The sequence below is a fragment of the Ascaphus truei genome, chromosome 21 (genome assembly GCF_040206685.1).
Source record: "Ascaphus truei isolate aAscTru1 chromosome 21, aAscTru1.hap1, whole genome shotgun sequence".
Taxonomy (NCBI): domain Eukaryota; kingdom Metazoa; phylum Chordata; class Amphibia; order Anura; family Ascaphidae; genus Ascaphus; species Ascaphus truei.
The window spans coordinates 11,160,821-11,178,808 of NC_134503.1; the positions used below are offsets into that span (position 1 = coordinate 11,160,821).

Below are 17,988 nucleotides of genomic sequence, written 5' to 3' on the forward strand. Positions count from 1 at the left end.
ATTTAAGGGTTTACCGGTTAGGGAAGGGGGTTAATTTAAGGGGTTTACCGGTTAGGGTGTTAATTTAAGGGGTTTACCGGTTAGGGTAGGGGGTTAATTTAAGGGGTTTACTGGTTAAGGTAGGGGGTTTAGGCACTTACCTTAGCAGCGAAGTGGACGACGACAACAGGTTCCGGCGGCGGGGTGAGTGGCGGCGAATCGCCAGTGGTCATTTGGACGGAGCGAAGCGGGCGTGACCAAATGCACTAGACCAGTAACAGGAAGCAAAATCCAGCCAAAAGCAGCACAAAAAGTGAGCGAGGTTTCATTCACTTCGTACACGGTGCTTCCTTTGTACAAAACCTGAAACAATCTATCATGCCAGTGTTCCGGGGATAGTCAATGCTCTCATTCATTGTACAGCGCAGGCTACAATGTACAGGTTTTTCATTTCCTCTCTGTTCTTGACAAACTGCAGTTGAAGAACCAAGGGCTTTGTGCTTCCGGGATGTCAAACATAACAGTAGTGACAATTGCAAAACTGCAGGCGTTTTGTCTACCATTAGCAAATAAATATACCACTTGTGAGCGCATTCACGTCTCAGCCAGGTCTGCAACCATGCTCTGCCCCATTATCTCTTAGCATACAATGCTTCCACTAATTTCATGCGAGTTGCTTGAGCAGCTGACAGTCCGGAAGCATCAAGGCCATTTGCGAGCTGCTAGTTTGAAGAGCCCTGATATACACTGCCGGGATTTAAAGCAGCAGAACGTGTGTTTTTTTATATATATAAATAGGCAGGAAGCAGGGTCTGAAACGCATTAATTTCAGCTGCGGGGACCCCCTGCTCCCATAGACACTTACCACGCAGGTAGCAGCTCCGGATGACATGAGCCAATAGGAAGCCGCAAAGGATGATGTCACGGCTTCCTATTGGGTAACTTAACGTGGGACATTTAAGCCGCCATACCCAGCCCAGTTGGAGCTGCTCCTGGAACCCCCTATGGAGGGAACTATCTCGGGTAACTATCTCGGGTAACTATCCCCGGACATGTGCTACACAAGAGGTTTACATAAAGGCTCTGGCATTGAGAGCCCACTTTAAATTCCATTGTTTAACCTGTGACCTTAAGCATATCACTGCTCTGCATCTCCTGTGCCTTGGGCAACTAGTGTTAGGTTATGTTCAGTGTAGGAATTTATTGTGTCCGAATTCTACAGCTCTAGCTGTGCAATCATCCATTTGTTAACAGCAGGGGTCTGAAAACTCAGTCCCCAAGGCCCACCAACAGGCCAGGTTTTATGGATATCCCTGCTTCAGCACAGGTGGCTCAGTCGAAGCCTGAGCCTCTGATTGAGCCACCTGTGCTGAAGCAGACTGATTGAGCCACCTATGCTGAAACAGGGACTTGCTGCTTCCTTGGGTCTGGAAGTTGCTTTCTCTGCTGATTTTGCTGGCAGAGTAAGAGCTGACTCTGGGGTCTGCTGCTAGGCCGGTATCTTTAATATACGTAGCTCAAATTGCAGTTTTTGTAAATCTTGGGGGTGTCATTCTATATCGTCCGACTTTGCCGTTTTGGGATTTGCGTCCAAACATGGACAATATAGCATAAGGCCCTTATGGCCTTGTACAAAAAAACTTTAAAAAAAAAACCTTAACTGAAAGGGTTTGGGGCATTTGGACAGTGTTACGGTGGCAGCGCTGGGAACAAGTTCTTTGCAGGTTGTTTTACCTAGAAAGATATATTGCATCTTATTTTCAAGTCCATCCTGGAAAGTCATAAAGAGATAAAGGGATATCCCCGAAATCACGCAGCCTTCACCCCCCCCCCCCTCATTGAATGCCAGCAAGGCTTGTCTTTCCAATGCCGTCCTCCCTGACACTCAAGGGGTTAAGTGACAAGGGCAATAACCCACAAGAAACCATTTTGAAATGCACAGCACTGAACCCAAAGAGATAGCACATAGGGATTAAAAGATGAAACCGGGTTTTAGGATTGACAGAGAAGCAGTCAGCTGGATACTTAATGGTAATCCTTGGTAGGATATATAGGCCTCTGCCTGCCAAGCTTTGCTTTTCCAATAAAGAACATGCAATGCACGGTCCAGTTAGGAACATCCCAGGAGACAGGTGCAACTTCTGCACAGGATCAGGGAACCCTTGAAGATTTGGGAAAGGTTACCATCGTTGGATCCAAGACGGGCTTTTTATTTAATTTTAAATAATGCAGAAACTTGTGTATGTTTCAAGTAATATGTAGTCCCCCCCTCACCAGTCCATATGAAGGCTCCCTGCGGAGTTTAGCCCCATGCCTAATCATCAATTTAGGATATATGTGCTTCCTTCTAAGGCCAGGGCCCCGCTGGCTAATGCAGCGCCCGCTGTGGCGGACGCTGCAGGGACAAGAGCCACCCCTCAGTGGGGTCGGGCCCGCTGCGAGGGGAAGCCGCCGCGCTGCGACGTGAGTTTTTCCAGCCTGCAAGGAAATTGTGAGGGGAACTAACGACGGAGCGCTAGGCCACACCCCCCCCTGCGGTTCAGCCAATGAGGGCGAACCTGCCGGGTAATGTCACGGCCGCGCCCCGTCACTCCCCCCCCCGTCTTTCCCTCTGCAGCTCTCTGCAGACCGAGGAATTCGGCTGCACGTGCCGCCAGCCTCGCAGGCGCGCATGCAGCGCAGGCGCTGGGGCCTTACTGTGGTGCAACAGTACACTTGAAGAGACCTGTGAGGCTGCGAAAACTCTGAATTGGGACTGTGTATAGTGAAAGGATTGCTCTAAGATAAGCTCCCTCAAAGCCAAATTATCCAAGGACGCTTTCCAGGTATGGCCAATGCGGCTGAACGCCTTCCCTGCGCCCAGGCTGAGCAACAATGATGGGACATCGTTTTTTTGTGCTAAATATCGACTATTCTTCTGACGTTATCGACTGCTTTGGTGACCAGTAACCAAACCTACGTAATCCTGATGTGTGAGAGGAGGGAGGAACCCACTTAGTCTGTTAGCTACATTTTTCTGAAAATATCTTCAGGTCCGAATTAATAAGTGAGATTGGGCAGTAATTCCCGCAGCCAGCGGGACTCTCGCCCACTTAGTGGATAAGGGATATTGATGCTTGCAGCATGGACGATGGGAATGGTTCTTTTTTTTTTTTGAAGAATTGAGTTAAACAGTTTTAGCAAGTATGGGGGTAGGGTAGGGGAACATTTCTTGTAGTAGATATTTACGAAGCCGTCAGGTTCAGAGGCCATTGAGCTCTTCACATTTTTAATGGCCGAATATATTTCTTCAAGGGTTGTTGGCTGGTTTAGCGCTGTCTTTTCTTTAGGGTATTATTTTGGTAAGTCTGCTGAATATAGATATATCTTAGTCATCTCCTTATTTAGGGGCGTTGTGCCCAACTTTTTTTTTCCATCATACAAATTTCTGTAGAACTTATAAAATTCATCTACTGTTCATTTTATATTATAACTGGACGTTTATTCCTCAGTCTGGCCACCAGCAGGGAGTCAGCTTTATTAGCTTTTTTTAAAAAAAAAGTCTTTGTCCATTTCATGCCCGCTCAGCACGAGATGCGAGAAACACACATCACACACCAACATCGCTCAAGTTTCTTTTCATTTTTCCAGCGTTGTCTCCTTGACAAAGACCACTAGTTGGTTGAAACGCGTCGGAGGTATTTTTATTGTTCACCTATGTTGCAATAAATTCTTTTTTCACTTTATTCAATTTTTTGAGACCAGCGTTTATTATTCATTCCGGTTTGGCTTAGGAGTGCCCTGGAGACTGTTTTTTCTATTTGTTTCCGAGTGGTCTTATTTAAGTTTTGTAGATAGAGCGTCTGCTTTCTCTTGCAGTAGCTTCATTTTTGCCTGGCTTTCTCTTTTTCTTCCTGTCGCTATGCTTATTATCTTACCTCTGATCATAACCTTATGGGAATCCCAGGGGGTGGACAGGGAAGCTGCATTTCCTTCGTTCCTTTGAAAGACGGACATCAAGTCTTTATCTACGTCTTACACGATTTCCAGAATTTTTATTAGGGTTTTGTTTTTTAACTTCTGAATCATGCCGTTTTAGTATGTGGATCAGTGGATTGCATCCTTTTTTTGGTTAAGGAACCCTATAATTATATTGTAACATTCTGCGGAACCCCAACCCTCTCTAATAGCTCGTCTGAGATCAGATGCATTGTAAGGAACCCCAACCCTCTCTAAGGCCTCGGGCATGGTCAGCGCTTAGGCGCTGACCCGTGCTGAGGCGCGCTGCTGCTCGGTAGTGAGCCCCTGCAGCCGCAATGAGAGCGGCTTTAGCAGGGGCTCGCGCACGCTTCCGCGAGCGTGTCTTAACAAATGTTACGTTTTTGAGCTCGCCGGAGCGCAGGACGAACCAGCTCCGTGACGTCACAGCCCCCCCCCCCCCGACACCCCCCGGACGGCGCCCCCGGACTTCGCACGGCTGAAGTCTGTATGGACTCAGCCTAATAGCACGTCTGAGATCAGATGCATTGTAAGGAACCCCAACCCTCTCTAATAGCGCGTCTGAGATCAGATGCATTGTAAGGAACCCCGACCCTCTCTAATAGCACGTCTGAGATCAGATGCATTGTAAGGAACCCCGACCCTCTCTAATAGCACGTCTGAGATCAGATGCATTGTAAGGAACCCCAACCCTCTCTAATAGTGTGTCTGAGATCAGATACATTGTAAGGAACCCCAACCCTCTCTAATAGCGCGTCTGAGATCAGATGCATTGTAAGGAACCCTAACCCTCTCTAATAGCGCGTCTGAGATCAGATGCATTGTAAGGAACCCCAACCCTCTCTAATAGCGCGTTTGATATCAGATGCATTGTAAGGAACCCCAACCCTCTCTAATAGCGCGTCTGAGATCAGATGCATTGTAAGGAACCCCAACCCTCTCTAATAGCGCGTCTGAGATCAGATGCATTGTAAGGAACCCCAACCCTCTCTAATAGCAGCGCGTCTGAGATCAGATGCACTGTAAGGAACCCTAACCCTCTCTAATAGCAGCGCGTCTGAGATCAGATGCACTGTAAGGAACCCCGACCCTCTCTAATAGCGCGTCTGAGATCAGATGCATTGTAAGGAACCCCAACCCTCTCTAATAGCGCGTCTGAGATCAGATGCATTATAAATTCTTCTGTATTTGGTACAATATTCAAATGACATAAAAATTGATGGGAACCCTTTAGGGGGATGCCCGGGGAACCCCTGTTGGAAAACACTGATGTTTTTGCTGATCCTGCCACCGATGATGCATGTTTCACCCCCGTCTCTCCCCAACCCAGCTCGAGGTCTCCCCAGCCTGGCACAGTGTGCAGAGCTGTGTACTAAAGGACCAGTCACAGTCACAGACCTACACAGTTCACAAATAAATACACATGTTTTTTAATGGCTGATTAATGTCATTGGCTTCTTTAGGAAAATCCAGTTAACATTAACTTCTTCAGTACCAGAGGGGTGAGCAAAGCATTGCGAGTATTTATTTTTCCGGTCAAAATGAATGTTTCGATTTTCTTCCGGACAGCGCGAGTCTATATTTCATGTGGTATTTCTATTACTTCCCCTTTACATTTCGGGTTAATAATGGCACGATTCGTTTACACGAAACAACAAAAATAAAAAAAATAAAAAACACTGGCTTAACAAATTTGTCTGTATATATGGAATTTTACAAATATTAAAATATCATAAGAACTCTAAAGCGTTTAAATCCCAGCATTTTGCAACCTCACCTTCAGCGATGGGAGCGACCGCAACGCACTGCGCACATTACCTAAACTCCGCACCAAAGGGCCGCAGGCATCCCCTCTCAAAAATACATGTAGGGGCTTAATCTATATTGGTCGGAAATAGTGCGGTCGTCTGCTTCAGTTGATATAAATCAAGCCGCTTAGACCTCTGTTCAATTTCTTGTTAACCAGGAATAATCCCAAATAATGGTGTCGTCCCATTCTCGCTACAGTATATGTGATTCTTATCATTTGTCTCAGAAATTGACTGAGTTACAGTGCTGAGCCCATACAAGTGAATGTTACATTGTCACAGTGTACCACGACTCTTCAACCGTCTCCTGGTCATTTCTGCTACTAAAAGAAGCCAAAGTGCTGTTTTTCACACTGAAACTCACTTGTCAGTTAAGGTAATGTAAATATATATGGTACAGACATTATACATTCTTGCGAAATGTTGACATATAGTATTTTTCAGTCTTTAAACATGTCTAATTTGTCATTAAAATAAACGTGTGGCGCTTTTACTCCTCAATGTGTTCTCATCTGGAGAGAAGCTGAAGAGCCCTATGGTAGACTGCGCAATGCGGTGCAGGACGATCTGGCAGTGAAAGGGTTAAGTATGCAGCTGCTTGGATGGCTGTTTATAGCTGCTGAAAGTTTAAAAGGTGGAGTTATATGCGGAAAGTTTTGTGGTTCGCTTTGCGTGAAAATAAATGACTCCTACAATCATGCGTTACACCGGGGGGTGGCCAGGCCTGACAGAAAGTGGCGGCCGCTTTCTTGCTGCCGCCCTCCTTCTGAACAGCAGCATCAAATGACGCCGCAAACGTCACCAACGTGACGTCGCACGGCGGCGCCATGGCAACGAGACGCCATGTGACGTCAAGTTGGTGACGTCTGTTCAGAAGGCGAAGGAGGGCGGCAGCAAGGAGGCAGCCGCTACAAGCGCCTTCCCATCAGGCCCGAGAGTATGGCAAAAGTTATATGTGGTCGGGCCCCCTTCCGGACCGCCGGGCCCCGGTAATTTGTACCGGCTTCCCCTCCCTGTCGTCAGCCCTGATTGAGTTAGGAGGAAAAGGGAGGGGTGGGGGAGAGGCTTGAGCGAGAGATGAGGAAATCTGAGGGCTGGGGGGAGAGGATTGAGTGAGAGAGGAGATGGGGGGCAGGGGGACAGTAGAACAGTTGCCCTCCAAAAAATGTGTGCCCATGAAAAAGTTGGCCACCCCTGTGCTATACCCATGCCCATATTGCAGATCCAGGATCACACTGTTCGTGACAAGATCACCGTTCTAACTTTTAATAGGGGCGATAACAAGACACTCCCCATGGCTAAAACAGGGTGGAATTGAACCTCCCAAGCAGACCTGCCAAATTTTTTGAACATTTACAGCGAGCCTCATTTATTGGATGAATTCTCACCTGCTCCCAACATCTACACTTCAATGGAGGAAAGAAACAAACCACTTATTGAAAATCAGAATCGTGACCCCTTTCACCTGGAGAGGGGACAGCAAGGCACACGCATTGCAATGCGTTGCAGGCCCATCTGGCAGTATAGGTGTGAAAAATGTCATTTTCGGTCCAACCTCTCACCCCTCGCCTCCATAATGATGTGTTTGAGGTTTAGATCTTCACAGAAGTCACTGCGCTGCTGTGAAGTAATCACCATGTGTTTGTGGAAATACAAAACTTGATGGCTCAGGTGGTCTCTTCTCAAATAAATGGGTTAAAATCTAGAAAACATCTGTCACCATATTTTCAATGTTAATTCACAGAATGGCCTCTGCTTCCCACATTACAATGGGGCCATTGAAATGTTGATGATGGGAGTCTTTGCTTTGCAATGATGGCATTCTGCTGCTGTTATTTTTCAGCAGACGAGGAGATGTTCCCACTGCAAACGGTAAAATACTGCAGCAAAGTGTGGAGCCTCTCGTGTGACTCTCATCCAAGCTTCAATACAAGCCCAGCAAGGCTCAAGGTCATTCTTTCCAGCTTGTTATGATGGGGACGAAATATTTTTTAAATAAGTAGATATCCATGTTTGGAAAGCTAGGTGGTGTGGAAAACTAGGAGCATTATTGGTTGCAAGCTATTAGCTGGATCATATAGGGCGGTGGGGAGATGTGTGTGTGTGTGTGTGTGTGTGTGTGTGTGTGTGTGTGTCATAGATAACTATCCACATCAACTCATACAGTATTATATGCATTACCCAATTGCAAAAGGGTGCCCTTCTGCTATCTTTTAACACACACTTTTATGTTTTCTACAGTGGTTCTTATCTTATCTTAGTCTGCTGTAGCCTTATGGGGATTGTTAGAAATGGCTGCCGTTTCTTGTCATGGAAGTCATCGTTATACTATTTGTGAACAGAAATAAAAATGTTTTTTTTTTTTTTTATTGTACTTTTTTTATTTCAAACATTTTTATTGTTTTCTGACAGGGGTACATTCACATCACATGGTTGTTTATAGACAGTAAACTTAATTAACATATACATTTAAAAGTGAACAACCCGAAGCATCTCAAGGTTGATTGATCGAGAAGAGGCGTTCTGCCCCTAGTATTTTGTAACCTCCTATGCATTTAGATTCTACTATGTAGATCCCGTCCGGGAGAATTAACAGTTTTAGGAGGATCTTAGATCCAACCCCTTATATTAGTACTGTAAAGGATAGGCAGAGAGAGAGAGGGGGAGAAGAGAGAAGAACAGAAGAAGAGGGGGGAGAGGGGATAGGAACGGGGAGAGCTAAGGGAAGGGGTGTAGTTATCCTCCCCTCCACCTTGTCAAAAGACCCTGAGTAGACATGAACTCCCCCTTAGAGGGGTTAGTGGTCTAATGCAGAGTCCAACTGAAGCATCCATATCTCATTTTTAATCTCTTTAATTATAAGGCCACTGTGCCCAAACTTTCTCATATTGTACTATATTCTGTTTCAGGAGCGCCGATAGGTATTCCATAAGCTTGACCTCGCTTACCTTGCGAAGGACCATTTGCTTAGAAGGGGGTTTAATCTTTTTCCAATTAGCTGCTATTGAGCAGCGAGCCGCAGTCAGGATGAACGAGGCCAGTTTTTTAAGAGGGACAGAGATATCTTCGATGGGTTTCGCGAGTAGGCATATCAGCGGGTCCATCCGGACCTCAACTCCTACCGTCTCCTCAACCAATGAGCATATCATATTCCAGAAAGTCTGGATCTTTGGGCATGTCCACCATATATGCACCAGATCTCCTCTCTGGCCGCACCCCCTCCAACAGAGGTCAGACAGGCCAGGGAAGATCCGGCTCAGCCTACTCGGGATTAAGTACCATTGAAATATAATCTTATATATATTTTCCTTAGTAGTAGTGCAAATAGAAGTTTTGGCTGCTGCTTCCCAAATATCCTCCCATTCATCTCTGTCTATATCAAGATTGAGGTCTTCAGCCCATTTCAACATATAATTGTGGTTGACGGGACTCCTGGACCGTGCTAGCCCCGCGTAAATCTCTGAGATCAGACCCTTCCGGTATGTGCCCACCATACACATCTTTTCAAAAGACGTTGGACCTTCAAATTTGGATGTTTGGGAAATTGTTAGGAGAAAGAGTCTGAAAATGTTTATTTTTTAACAGTGTTTAGATGTCTTGTTTCTTATATAAATTTTAAAAAAAAGTTTTTGAAAATATTTCTGATTTTAAGGCTGGAATGATCTATGTTTATTACCCATTGCTAATCTGATTTAAGATATTAAATTCAGGAAGTCATTTGAGCACGAAAGAAACATGGCAAAGGTTGTATAGCAACATAAGTCCTATTGTTTATCTTTGGTGACTCACACACACACAACATAACAAACCAGGACCACAGCCTTGGGCAATGATTCAGTTCCTGATTCACAGGCTCTTGAACGAGTTTTCCCAAAGTGACCAGATTCCCCATAAAAAAAAAAAAAAAAAAAATAGGAGTAATATAGGGCCACAAGAGTATTGCACTTTGACATATTTCTAGACTTGCAAATGATTATACTTCAACATTTAGAACACATGTTCCATACAATAAGTTTCGCTCACAAGTGAATTTGAGGAGCCCTGATGTGCAGTGCTGATCACAGTGGCAGCACTGTATGAACACAAACTGGGTAGTGATGGGTCCTCAGGACCAACTACTTACTGTATTAGATTCAACTATAAACCTGCCACTCAACCAAATTAGCATATGGTAAATATTCATCAAGGTGCATGCAGGGAAAAGGAGACTATATACATCCTTTTTTGGTTTATATTGATATATTTGAATATCAACACCCACATTAGGAGTGATCTAGGAATGCTAAATATATATGTAATTTATACTCAGATTTACATAGTAACATAGTAGATGAGGTTGAAAAAAAGACATGCGTCCATCAAATTCAACCTATGCTAAATGTAGACAACAGATACTTTATCCTATATCTATACTTACTTATTGATCCAGAGAAAGGCATACAAAAAAACCCCAGTGACACATCATACAATGATATCTCATAAGGGGAAAAATAAATTCCTTCCTGACTCCAGGAATTGGCAATCAGATTACTCCCTGGATCAACATCCTTCCCATGTTGTAATACATTTGTTCCTGTTATCCTTATACACAGCTTCATTAACCCCCTATGGACTTCCCATCCCAACTTGGTTACTGGTATATTTTGTATATACCCCCCCCCCCCCCCTCTATCAAGACAGATAGAACCCACCAAGGTTTTTAGTTTCTTTTTGTCACGGTATATATATTTTTATCACATCACTATAATATGCTCATCAATATGTAATTAAATATATTTTAGCTATATCTTGTTGATCCACTAGGATTGCCCTATGAGGGGACACTAATATCCCTGGATGAATATACATCCACTAGACATGATTTCATGAGTGCAAATGAATAGGGGCCTTTTTTTGGTTGATCTTCTTCTTTGATCAACTTGATGTATATATTCCAACTGCATATTAACCTATAGTTCTTACTTGTAGTACATAGAGTATAAAGGATCAGTAAACATCAAAATACCCTAGTGCTTTGCATGCCCTGTGTGGGTTTTGTTCACAATCCATCCTGGTGAGTCATAACCCTCTTTGTTTTCTCTTCCCTTGAAATAAAATGCATTATTAATATCACATCTCTTCCTTAATGTAAAAATAAATAAATTGGGGGTTAAAACTATCTGGGAATCACACACACATTGTAGGTGCCAAGATGAGCACCTGCTTTACACCCAGCTGTCCATTCATGGGACATCTCTTGTGAAGTGACCTGCCAGCTCTTGCAGCCCAACCCATCCTCACAGTGCAGTACCTCCCAAGTACCACGTGTGGGTGGGATGGAGCACAGCTGAGGAATCAAGAGGGTGGTGGCTCATTCTTCCTACTCATTACTCTCTGCCTGCAGCAGCTCAGATCTACTCTCTCTCTCTGGCAGCTCCTGTGAGATCGCAGCTCCGGTGCACCGACATAAACTCATCAGGTAGGTCAATGGGTCCTCCTTACTGGTCAGTTTCACCCCCCACCCCAGCACCGATCCCTTTAAAATCCACCAGGGCTGGGCACCTACCTTGCTCCATGCAGTCCCAGAGAGGCCACAACAACTTAACCTTGGGGGCACTGATTGATTTATTCTAAAAGGACCGAGAGAGATCGCAGGATAGAACTGGCCAATAAACTAGCAGCCTAGATCGCCTGGATTCGCGTTGCATGTACTAATAAGCGAAGAACAAGCGCAAATGCATGGAAACCCTCTGGATAAATCGGTTGATTTGCAATCAGCGAGGTTGCCAACGCTTTGCAGAATAAGTGGACTTTCACATGTGCATTAAACCCCCTGGTCCATATATGGGCATAAACTATGTCCTGCAGGTGACGTGAGCAACAGATGAAAGCAGCATGAAGACTTGTGTCTAATAAATGCATGTCCAGCCTGTGTCCTGTGTGTTAATCAGTGTGATCCCAGTAGTGTGTGTGACAGCTGCAGTGCATGGTTGAGCTTCCCAGTAATTTACAATGCAACCCCTACATGCATGCATTGCATGCAGATAACACACAGCACTAATGTACCAGGGCTATTATTGCCTTGAGGGAGTTGTGCTTATTTTCACTGGGGTGGGTGTTTCTGGCAGCAGTTTGGAGCCACCGAGTGCATAGATAGAGCCAATAAGCACCCTGATCCTATTACATTTGTAGGATTTTGTGGCTGCACAATCACAGCTTAAAAAAATCTGCAGTGTTAGCCACATTTTGCTGCCAAGATCTCTTTTTGTCAGGAGGATATTTATCAAAGTCTGGCTGCAAGAGAACAGCAGAGTATTCAACACAAAGTCTCTCTGTGGGATGTTTGCAAATGTGGTGTTTTTTTGTTGTAGGGAGACTTGCACAAATTATTATTTTTTGTTAAGTTGTAGTTTTTCAGTAAACTATCCCCCGTCATTTACTCGCTGCTCAAGACCCATCTGAACATGTATTTGGGTCTCATGGGGGTGCCTGGAAAAGTTTTGTGGGTTTTTTCTGCAGCCAAAGCATAGTGGTATCTTAAAATAAAAAACCCCTCTAATTTCTAACCATAAGGAAGGGGGTAAAAGTGTATACTTAAAACTTCAGTGTTCTAAAACCAAACCCACATTTTGTTTTCTAATCTTGTCCCTTGATCGTAGATTAACCCCTTGCTGCCTTAAGGGCCAGGAACAGCTTGTGTTGCTCGCCTGTCTTGCTGCGGAAGGGGTTAAAAATGGCTCGCACATTTGATTAACTTGATTGGCACCTGAAATCAATCCACTATGAAAATGTGGCTTTTCTTTTTTTTTTTTATACATTTGAGTAGTCTGTCAGGGCTGGCCAACAGGTCAGGATTTCCCTGCTTCAGCACAGGTGGCTCAGTCTAAGTTTTCCTCTTAACACTTGAGTATGATTTGTGTTGCATGTGGTTCCCGTGAAATCCAACAGATGCATTATTACTTACGATTAATCCACTATCTTTACTAACCCTCACGGCTTGCACTTGGTATCTTTACTGATACCTGTGGGCATCCTGACTGCTGAGAGGGAGTTGTCGCTGTTTTTTTAAGTTGTACATATTACTACCAGAGCCTGAGTATTTACTTTCATGGTACTGTATGTAAAGTGGTAGGACCAGTTTTTCCAATGGCCAAACCAAGACCAAATGATACATATTTGGGTTCTGTAATTAGTGTATATTTCAACGTTTGTTCCTTGAGCGAGAACTTGAATAAATACATTTTATATAACATATGGTGTCCTATGTCAAACTATTGGTTTCAGAGCCACAGTTTGATCTAATACAGTGGTGGCCAACACCGGTCCCTAGGACCACCAACAGGTCAGGTTTTAAGGATATCCCGGCTTCATCACAGGTGGCTCGGTCATTGACTGAGCCACCTGTGCTGAAGCATGGATATCCTTAAAACCTGACCTGTTGATGGCCCTTGAGGACTGGTGTTGACCACCCCTGTTCTAATAAGTATGAGTATTTAAATCTTTGCTAACAATAGCTCGTAGCATACCATTACATATAGGTATATGGAGCAGATTTGCTGCATTCAATCCCACTGTGGTTTTATAAATGAAAGTTTAACCCACTCCCACCTCTTTGTTACAGTTTATGCTTTTCCCATTGTTACAATATTGTGGAATTTCAGGTTACGGAGGAAATGTATGGGGTAACTGCTATTCAGTTCCTTTTCCCTTATCCAAATCTTAAGCATACAGGATACATTTGGTTTCCTTCAGTTTGTATATCCAGGAAAATAATTTTCATTAATACCCCCTGTACTTGATATCCAAAAAGGTAATTAAGAAGTTTGGATAAAAAAAAAGTTAGATCAAATATTCATATATTAAGATCCATTTATTAAAATCTATACTAAATATTATATGCACAAATAAGTCTTTATGCATATTTTTAGTGTGCCTATCCCTTTTTATTTTTGTAAAGTACCTTTATCGGTATTTTGATAGTAGCACCCTCTCCAGTAGTCTGGTCTATACTACTTAAGTGTGTACCCTAATTATACTCACACTCACTCTTCTACTAAGTCAGTACTTAAATATAAATGTTGTATTTATCGAACATCCCAAACGTGAAAATAATCTTTAACATCCATTAACGGTTTGGGAAATTGCATAGTGACTGTATACTGTATTGGATGTGGTTCCTGTTGCTTTTGTCTTGCTGCATGCACTAGCAGGTCCACTCCCAGAGGTTAGTGGGGTATGGCTGGAACACTGCATCACTGACAGGCAGCGCTTTCAGCACCACACAGACGCACATTCCCAGGAAAGCTCCCTGACCACCTGGCATGAGTAGCTGCTAAAAATGGGGAACACCAATGCTGCAGAAGGTTGCTGTGTACCACGGGTGTGTGCATTTTTCTTTTAATACACCATTGATGGGGGTAATGCTTGTTTTTAAAGATTAGCACGGGTCCATGTATTCTCTTCCTACGGGGGCGTATGGGGTGTTTTTTCACGTGACCGCTGCCCTTTCTTTTGAACAAACCGAAATTGTTATATAACCGCCATGATGTGCTTGTTTATCTAATGTATTTGTGCATGTTCACGTACAAGTGGTTTCATAAACGCAGTTACTAAAAATATATAGGGTGTGTAAATGAGCTGTTGTACTTTTAGAAGAATGACCCGCGGGATGTTTGCATAGCTCCTTAAAGAGGAAATCCATGCAGGTTTTAATTTAATGCATGATTGAAGTAGGGGGTTTCTGGAGCTGAACCCCATTAATTTCAGCTCCGGGGTCACCCTGCTTCCCGAGATACCTTCCTACGTAGTAGATGCTACTCTGGCAAGCATCCTGCCCCATAGCCGTAGAGCAGTGTTTCCCAACTCCAGTCCTCAGGGAACCCCGTCAGGTCTTAAGAATATCCCTGCTCCAGCACAGGTGGGTCAATCAGCAGCTCGGTCATTTTGACTGAGCCACCTGTGCTGGAGCAGGGATATACTTACGACCTGGCCTGTTGGGGTTCCCTGAGGACTGGAGTTGGGAAACACTTGTGTGATAGATTTTCCTTCGTCAGAGATGGTACTAAACAAATGTGTTCTGTAAACCGCGCATAAGGGACTACAGGAATGTATTTCGGCTTGCAAACCTCATGCATCCATCCTGTCCAAAATGTCCTAAGTCCCAGCTAACTATGGCCTGACAAACAGTAGGAGAAACACAGCCGCTTGTTGGTGGTTCAGCCAGGAAACCATTAATCGTTGGATGAGTTGACCTTTGCCTGCCCTTCCAACCTTCTGATTCCAATAAACCTGCTGAGTACCATGTGCTAGTTGCTGATGCTTAAGCCAGGGGTGTTCAACTCCTGACCTGTTGGGGGGGGAGGGGGTTGTCATGAGGACTGGTGTTCATGATATCCCTGCTTCAGCACAGGTGGCTCAAACAGAGGGTCAGTCTTTGAGCCACCTATGCTGAAGCTGGGATATCCTGAAAACCTGACCTGTTGGGGGAGCTTAAAGACTGGAGTTGAGCGCCCCTGGCTTAAGGCACCCAAAGGCCATTTCACACCACTTGCTAACCTAATTAAAAGATGCTAAATTGATGAAGTAGCAGCCAGTAAAATCTTATTTACTACAAACTGCTGACCGGGAGCAAGGAAAAGCCCAATTCCTAGTGGACTAGCCAGACAGACGGGTGACAAAATACTTTACCATGCACATCATGGCATACGTTTTAATATTACTTGTGGTAACTTTGCTTCAATTGCACATAACCCCCAAATCCCAGTTTAAACACCAAAGGCTGATGCGGGGGTTGAAATATTAAAATAGAAATATCTTTTAGTTTTGATTCGGTTCTGCACTTCGAGCTTCAGGACACTGAATACTTTGAATACTTTTTTAGACTTCATTCTTATATAACATTGTAATTTTATTTTAAACTGCATTTGCATCGCAAATAATGAAGACAGAGTCACTTTTTAATGATATTTGTAGTATTGAAGGCACATAAAGAGGGTGACCTCATTTAGCATCACAGAGACCTGACATTACCTGCTTTTTAAGCTGTATGTTAGCTACTTTCCCTAATACCTGTCTCTACATTGCTGGATTAATTTGTTCTTCAATGTCATTAGAACCCTGCCTACATATTAAACAAATTGCAAAATGATACCTTGTGTTAGTCGCTGACATATCTGGGAACTCCTGTGTGTTAACAAGTTGTGTATGGCATGTTTCCAGCATCATATTAACCTCTAGGAGGGCCACAAACGCAGTGTTTTCAGTCGCATCCAATGTAAGGGGTTGTATTTATTGTGACTGTCCTGCTCATGTGTGGGGGGAATAAATCCATAAGTATTGAGAATAAACCAAACCTGTATCCATTGTATACCATGGAAAAGGCAGTTCCCCTTTCACAGTTAACACCTCCAGTGTTTGCACGGTCCCAAGTCTTTAGAAATGTATGGACACACTTTTATACATGGTGCTTGAAAGCAAAAAGGAAATATCAGTAGGGCATATTATAGGGTCAAGAATTGGTACAGTATAATCATTAATATTTTTATTTAAAAACAAAACAGTATGCCATGAAGGGTCAGTCACTCCATGACGGGCTTTATGTTGGCTAAACCTGGGGTGCTACCCTCCCAGTCCTCAGGCCTCCCCAACAGGTTGGATTTCCAGGATCACCCCAGCTCAGTCGAAGACTGAGCCTCTGATTGAGCCACCTGTGCTGAAGCAGGGATATTCTGAACCTGTTTTTTTTTGGGGGGGGCTTGAGGACATGAGTTGAGCCCTCCTGGGTTAAACCTTTGTAATTGATAATTACCTTCTTTTTAGCTGTAGGCCGCTGTCTTTCTCAACTCCAGTCCTCTGGGAACCCCAACAGGTCAGGTCTTAAGGATATCCCTGCTCCAGCACAGGTGGCTCAGTCATAATGACTGAGCCGCTGATTGACCCGCCTGTGCTGGAGCAGGGATATCCTTAAGATCTGATCTGTTGGGGTTCCCTGAGGACTGGAGTTGGGAAACACTGCTTTAAGGACTTCAGACCTATGAATTCCTCTCACTTTGGGCCTCATGCAGAGAGCATAGAATTTTAAAAATGGCGAATTTCATAAAAAGTAGCTTTTTTGGAGAGTTTTATTCTCCATATGCAGAAAAGTGCGAATTCTGCTATGTTTAACATGGATGCGTGTGGCGAGTTTAAATTGGCGAGATGCGCGCTTCAGAAACGTGTAAAAACAAATTCGCGCCTTTTTTTCCCCTTTACTATAGGCGGCGAGCGCCATCTTGCCATATTTTCGTGGCGCGGCAAAAATGCGAGAATCGCGCCTTTTTTTGGCGCGAACAGCCGCTACTTGCCGTTCGCACCTCTCTGCATTCGGAGAGTTTTAAAAATGGCGCGATGGAGGTTCTCGCCAGCCGCGAGGCGAGTTTTAAACATAGAAATAAAAAAATGGCGCGTTTTTCGCAACTCGCCATTTTATGCCGTTTTCTGAGGGAAATTGAACAAAAAATGGCGAGTTTTGAAATAACGATGCTCTCTGCATGAGGCCCTTTGTTTGTTACACAGCATACACTGGAAAAATGTAGTCTGCCTCATTGACTAAATTCGGACCATGTATTGAGATTCAGAATGTTACCCCTGTGGTGCTTGTGTGGGAGAGAGGGGGGCTGCAAATCAGTTGCAGCCTATCAGCCACAGGCTTTGAGGGGTAAAATGTGTTATTCATCCTTGGCAACATCTAAAATATTTAAAACAAAACATATGGTTTCTGTAAATTGTTTAAACCATTGCGTGAAAACATGTGTGGTTTCTTGAGCAATACAAGCGACACTGGAGCGAGTGAATCACTGTTTGAAAAGACGTGTTGGCACGAAGGCGTGAGGCGTCGGCAATGGATGGAGAAACCCTTCTGTTAAAAGAAAATTAAATAGTTTCTTACTCCCATTTATCATTGTAATTTTCTCAAGTACTGTAGCTAATAATAATAATAATATTTTACTATTATTATTATTATTATTATTATTATTATCACATTGTACAATTCCAACGTGCGGGGAAACAGTTTCAGCCACGGAGAATCCTGCTTGTGCAGCCACGGAGAATCCTGCTTGTGCAGCCACGGAGAATCCTGCTCGTGCAGCCAACACAACACAGACAAACACATTCCTCAAAGTGCCGGTCTCCTGTAGGACAGAGATACAAAGCAGAGCTCCACTCACACGTTCCTAATGCAATTCTCCTTTTAAAGTGACAGCCA

At 44.0% G+C, this 17,988-nt stretch overlaps 1 protein-coding gene across 5 annotated transcripts in view; it reads left to right on the top strand.

Moving 5' to 3' along the window:
* Positions 1 to 11,075: 11,075 nt before the first annotated feature.
* GSN (gelsolin) overlaps positions 11,076 to 17,988 on the top strand; it is a 51,508-nt gene continuing 44,595 nt past the window's right edge. For 2 of the 5 annotated variants that reach the window (XM_075578964.1, XM_075578963.1), the window contains exons 1-2: positions 11,091 to 11,223; positions 13,955 to 14,124. In XM_075578964.1, coding sequence (XP_075435079.1) covers positions 14,083 to 14,124 — 42 coding nt within the window. In that variant the 5' untranslated portion in view covers positions 11,091 to 11,223; positions 13,955 to 14,082. Of the gene's footprint in view, positions 11,224 to 13,954; positions 14,125 to 17,988 lie in introns of all 5 variants that reach the window. The other 3 variants (XM_075578962.1, XM_075578966.1, XM_075578965.1) reach the window with 3 other exon arrangements.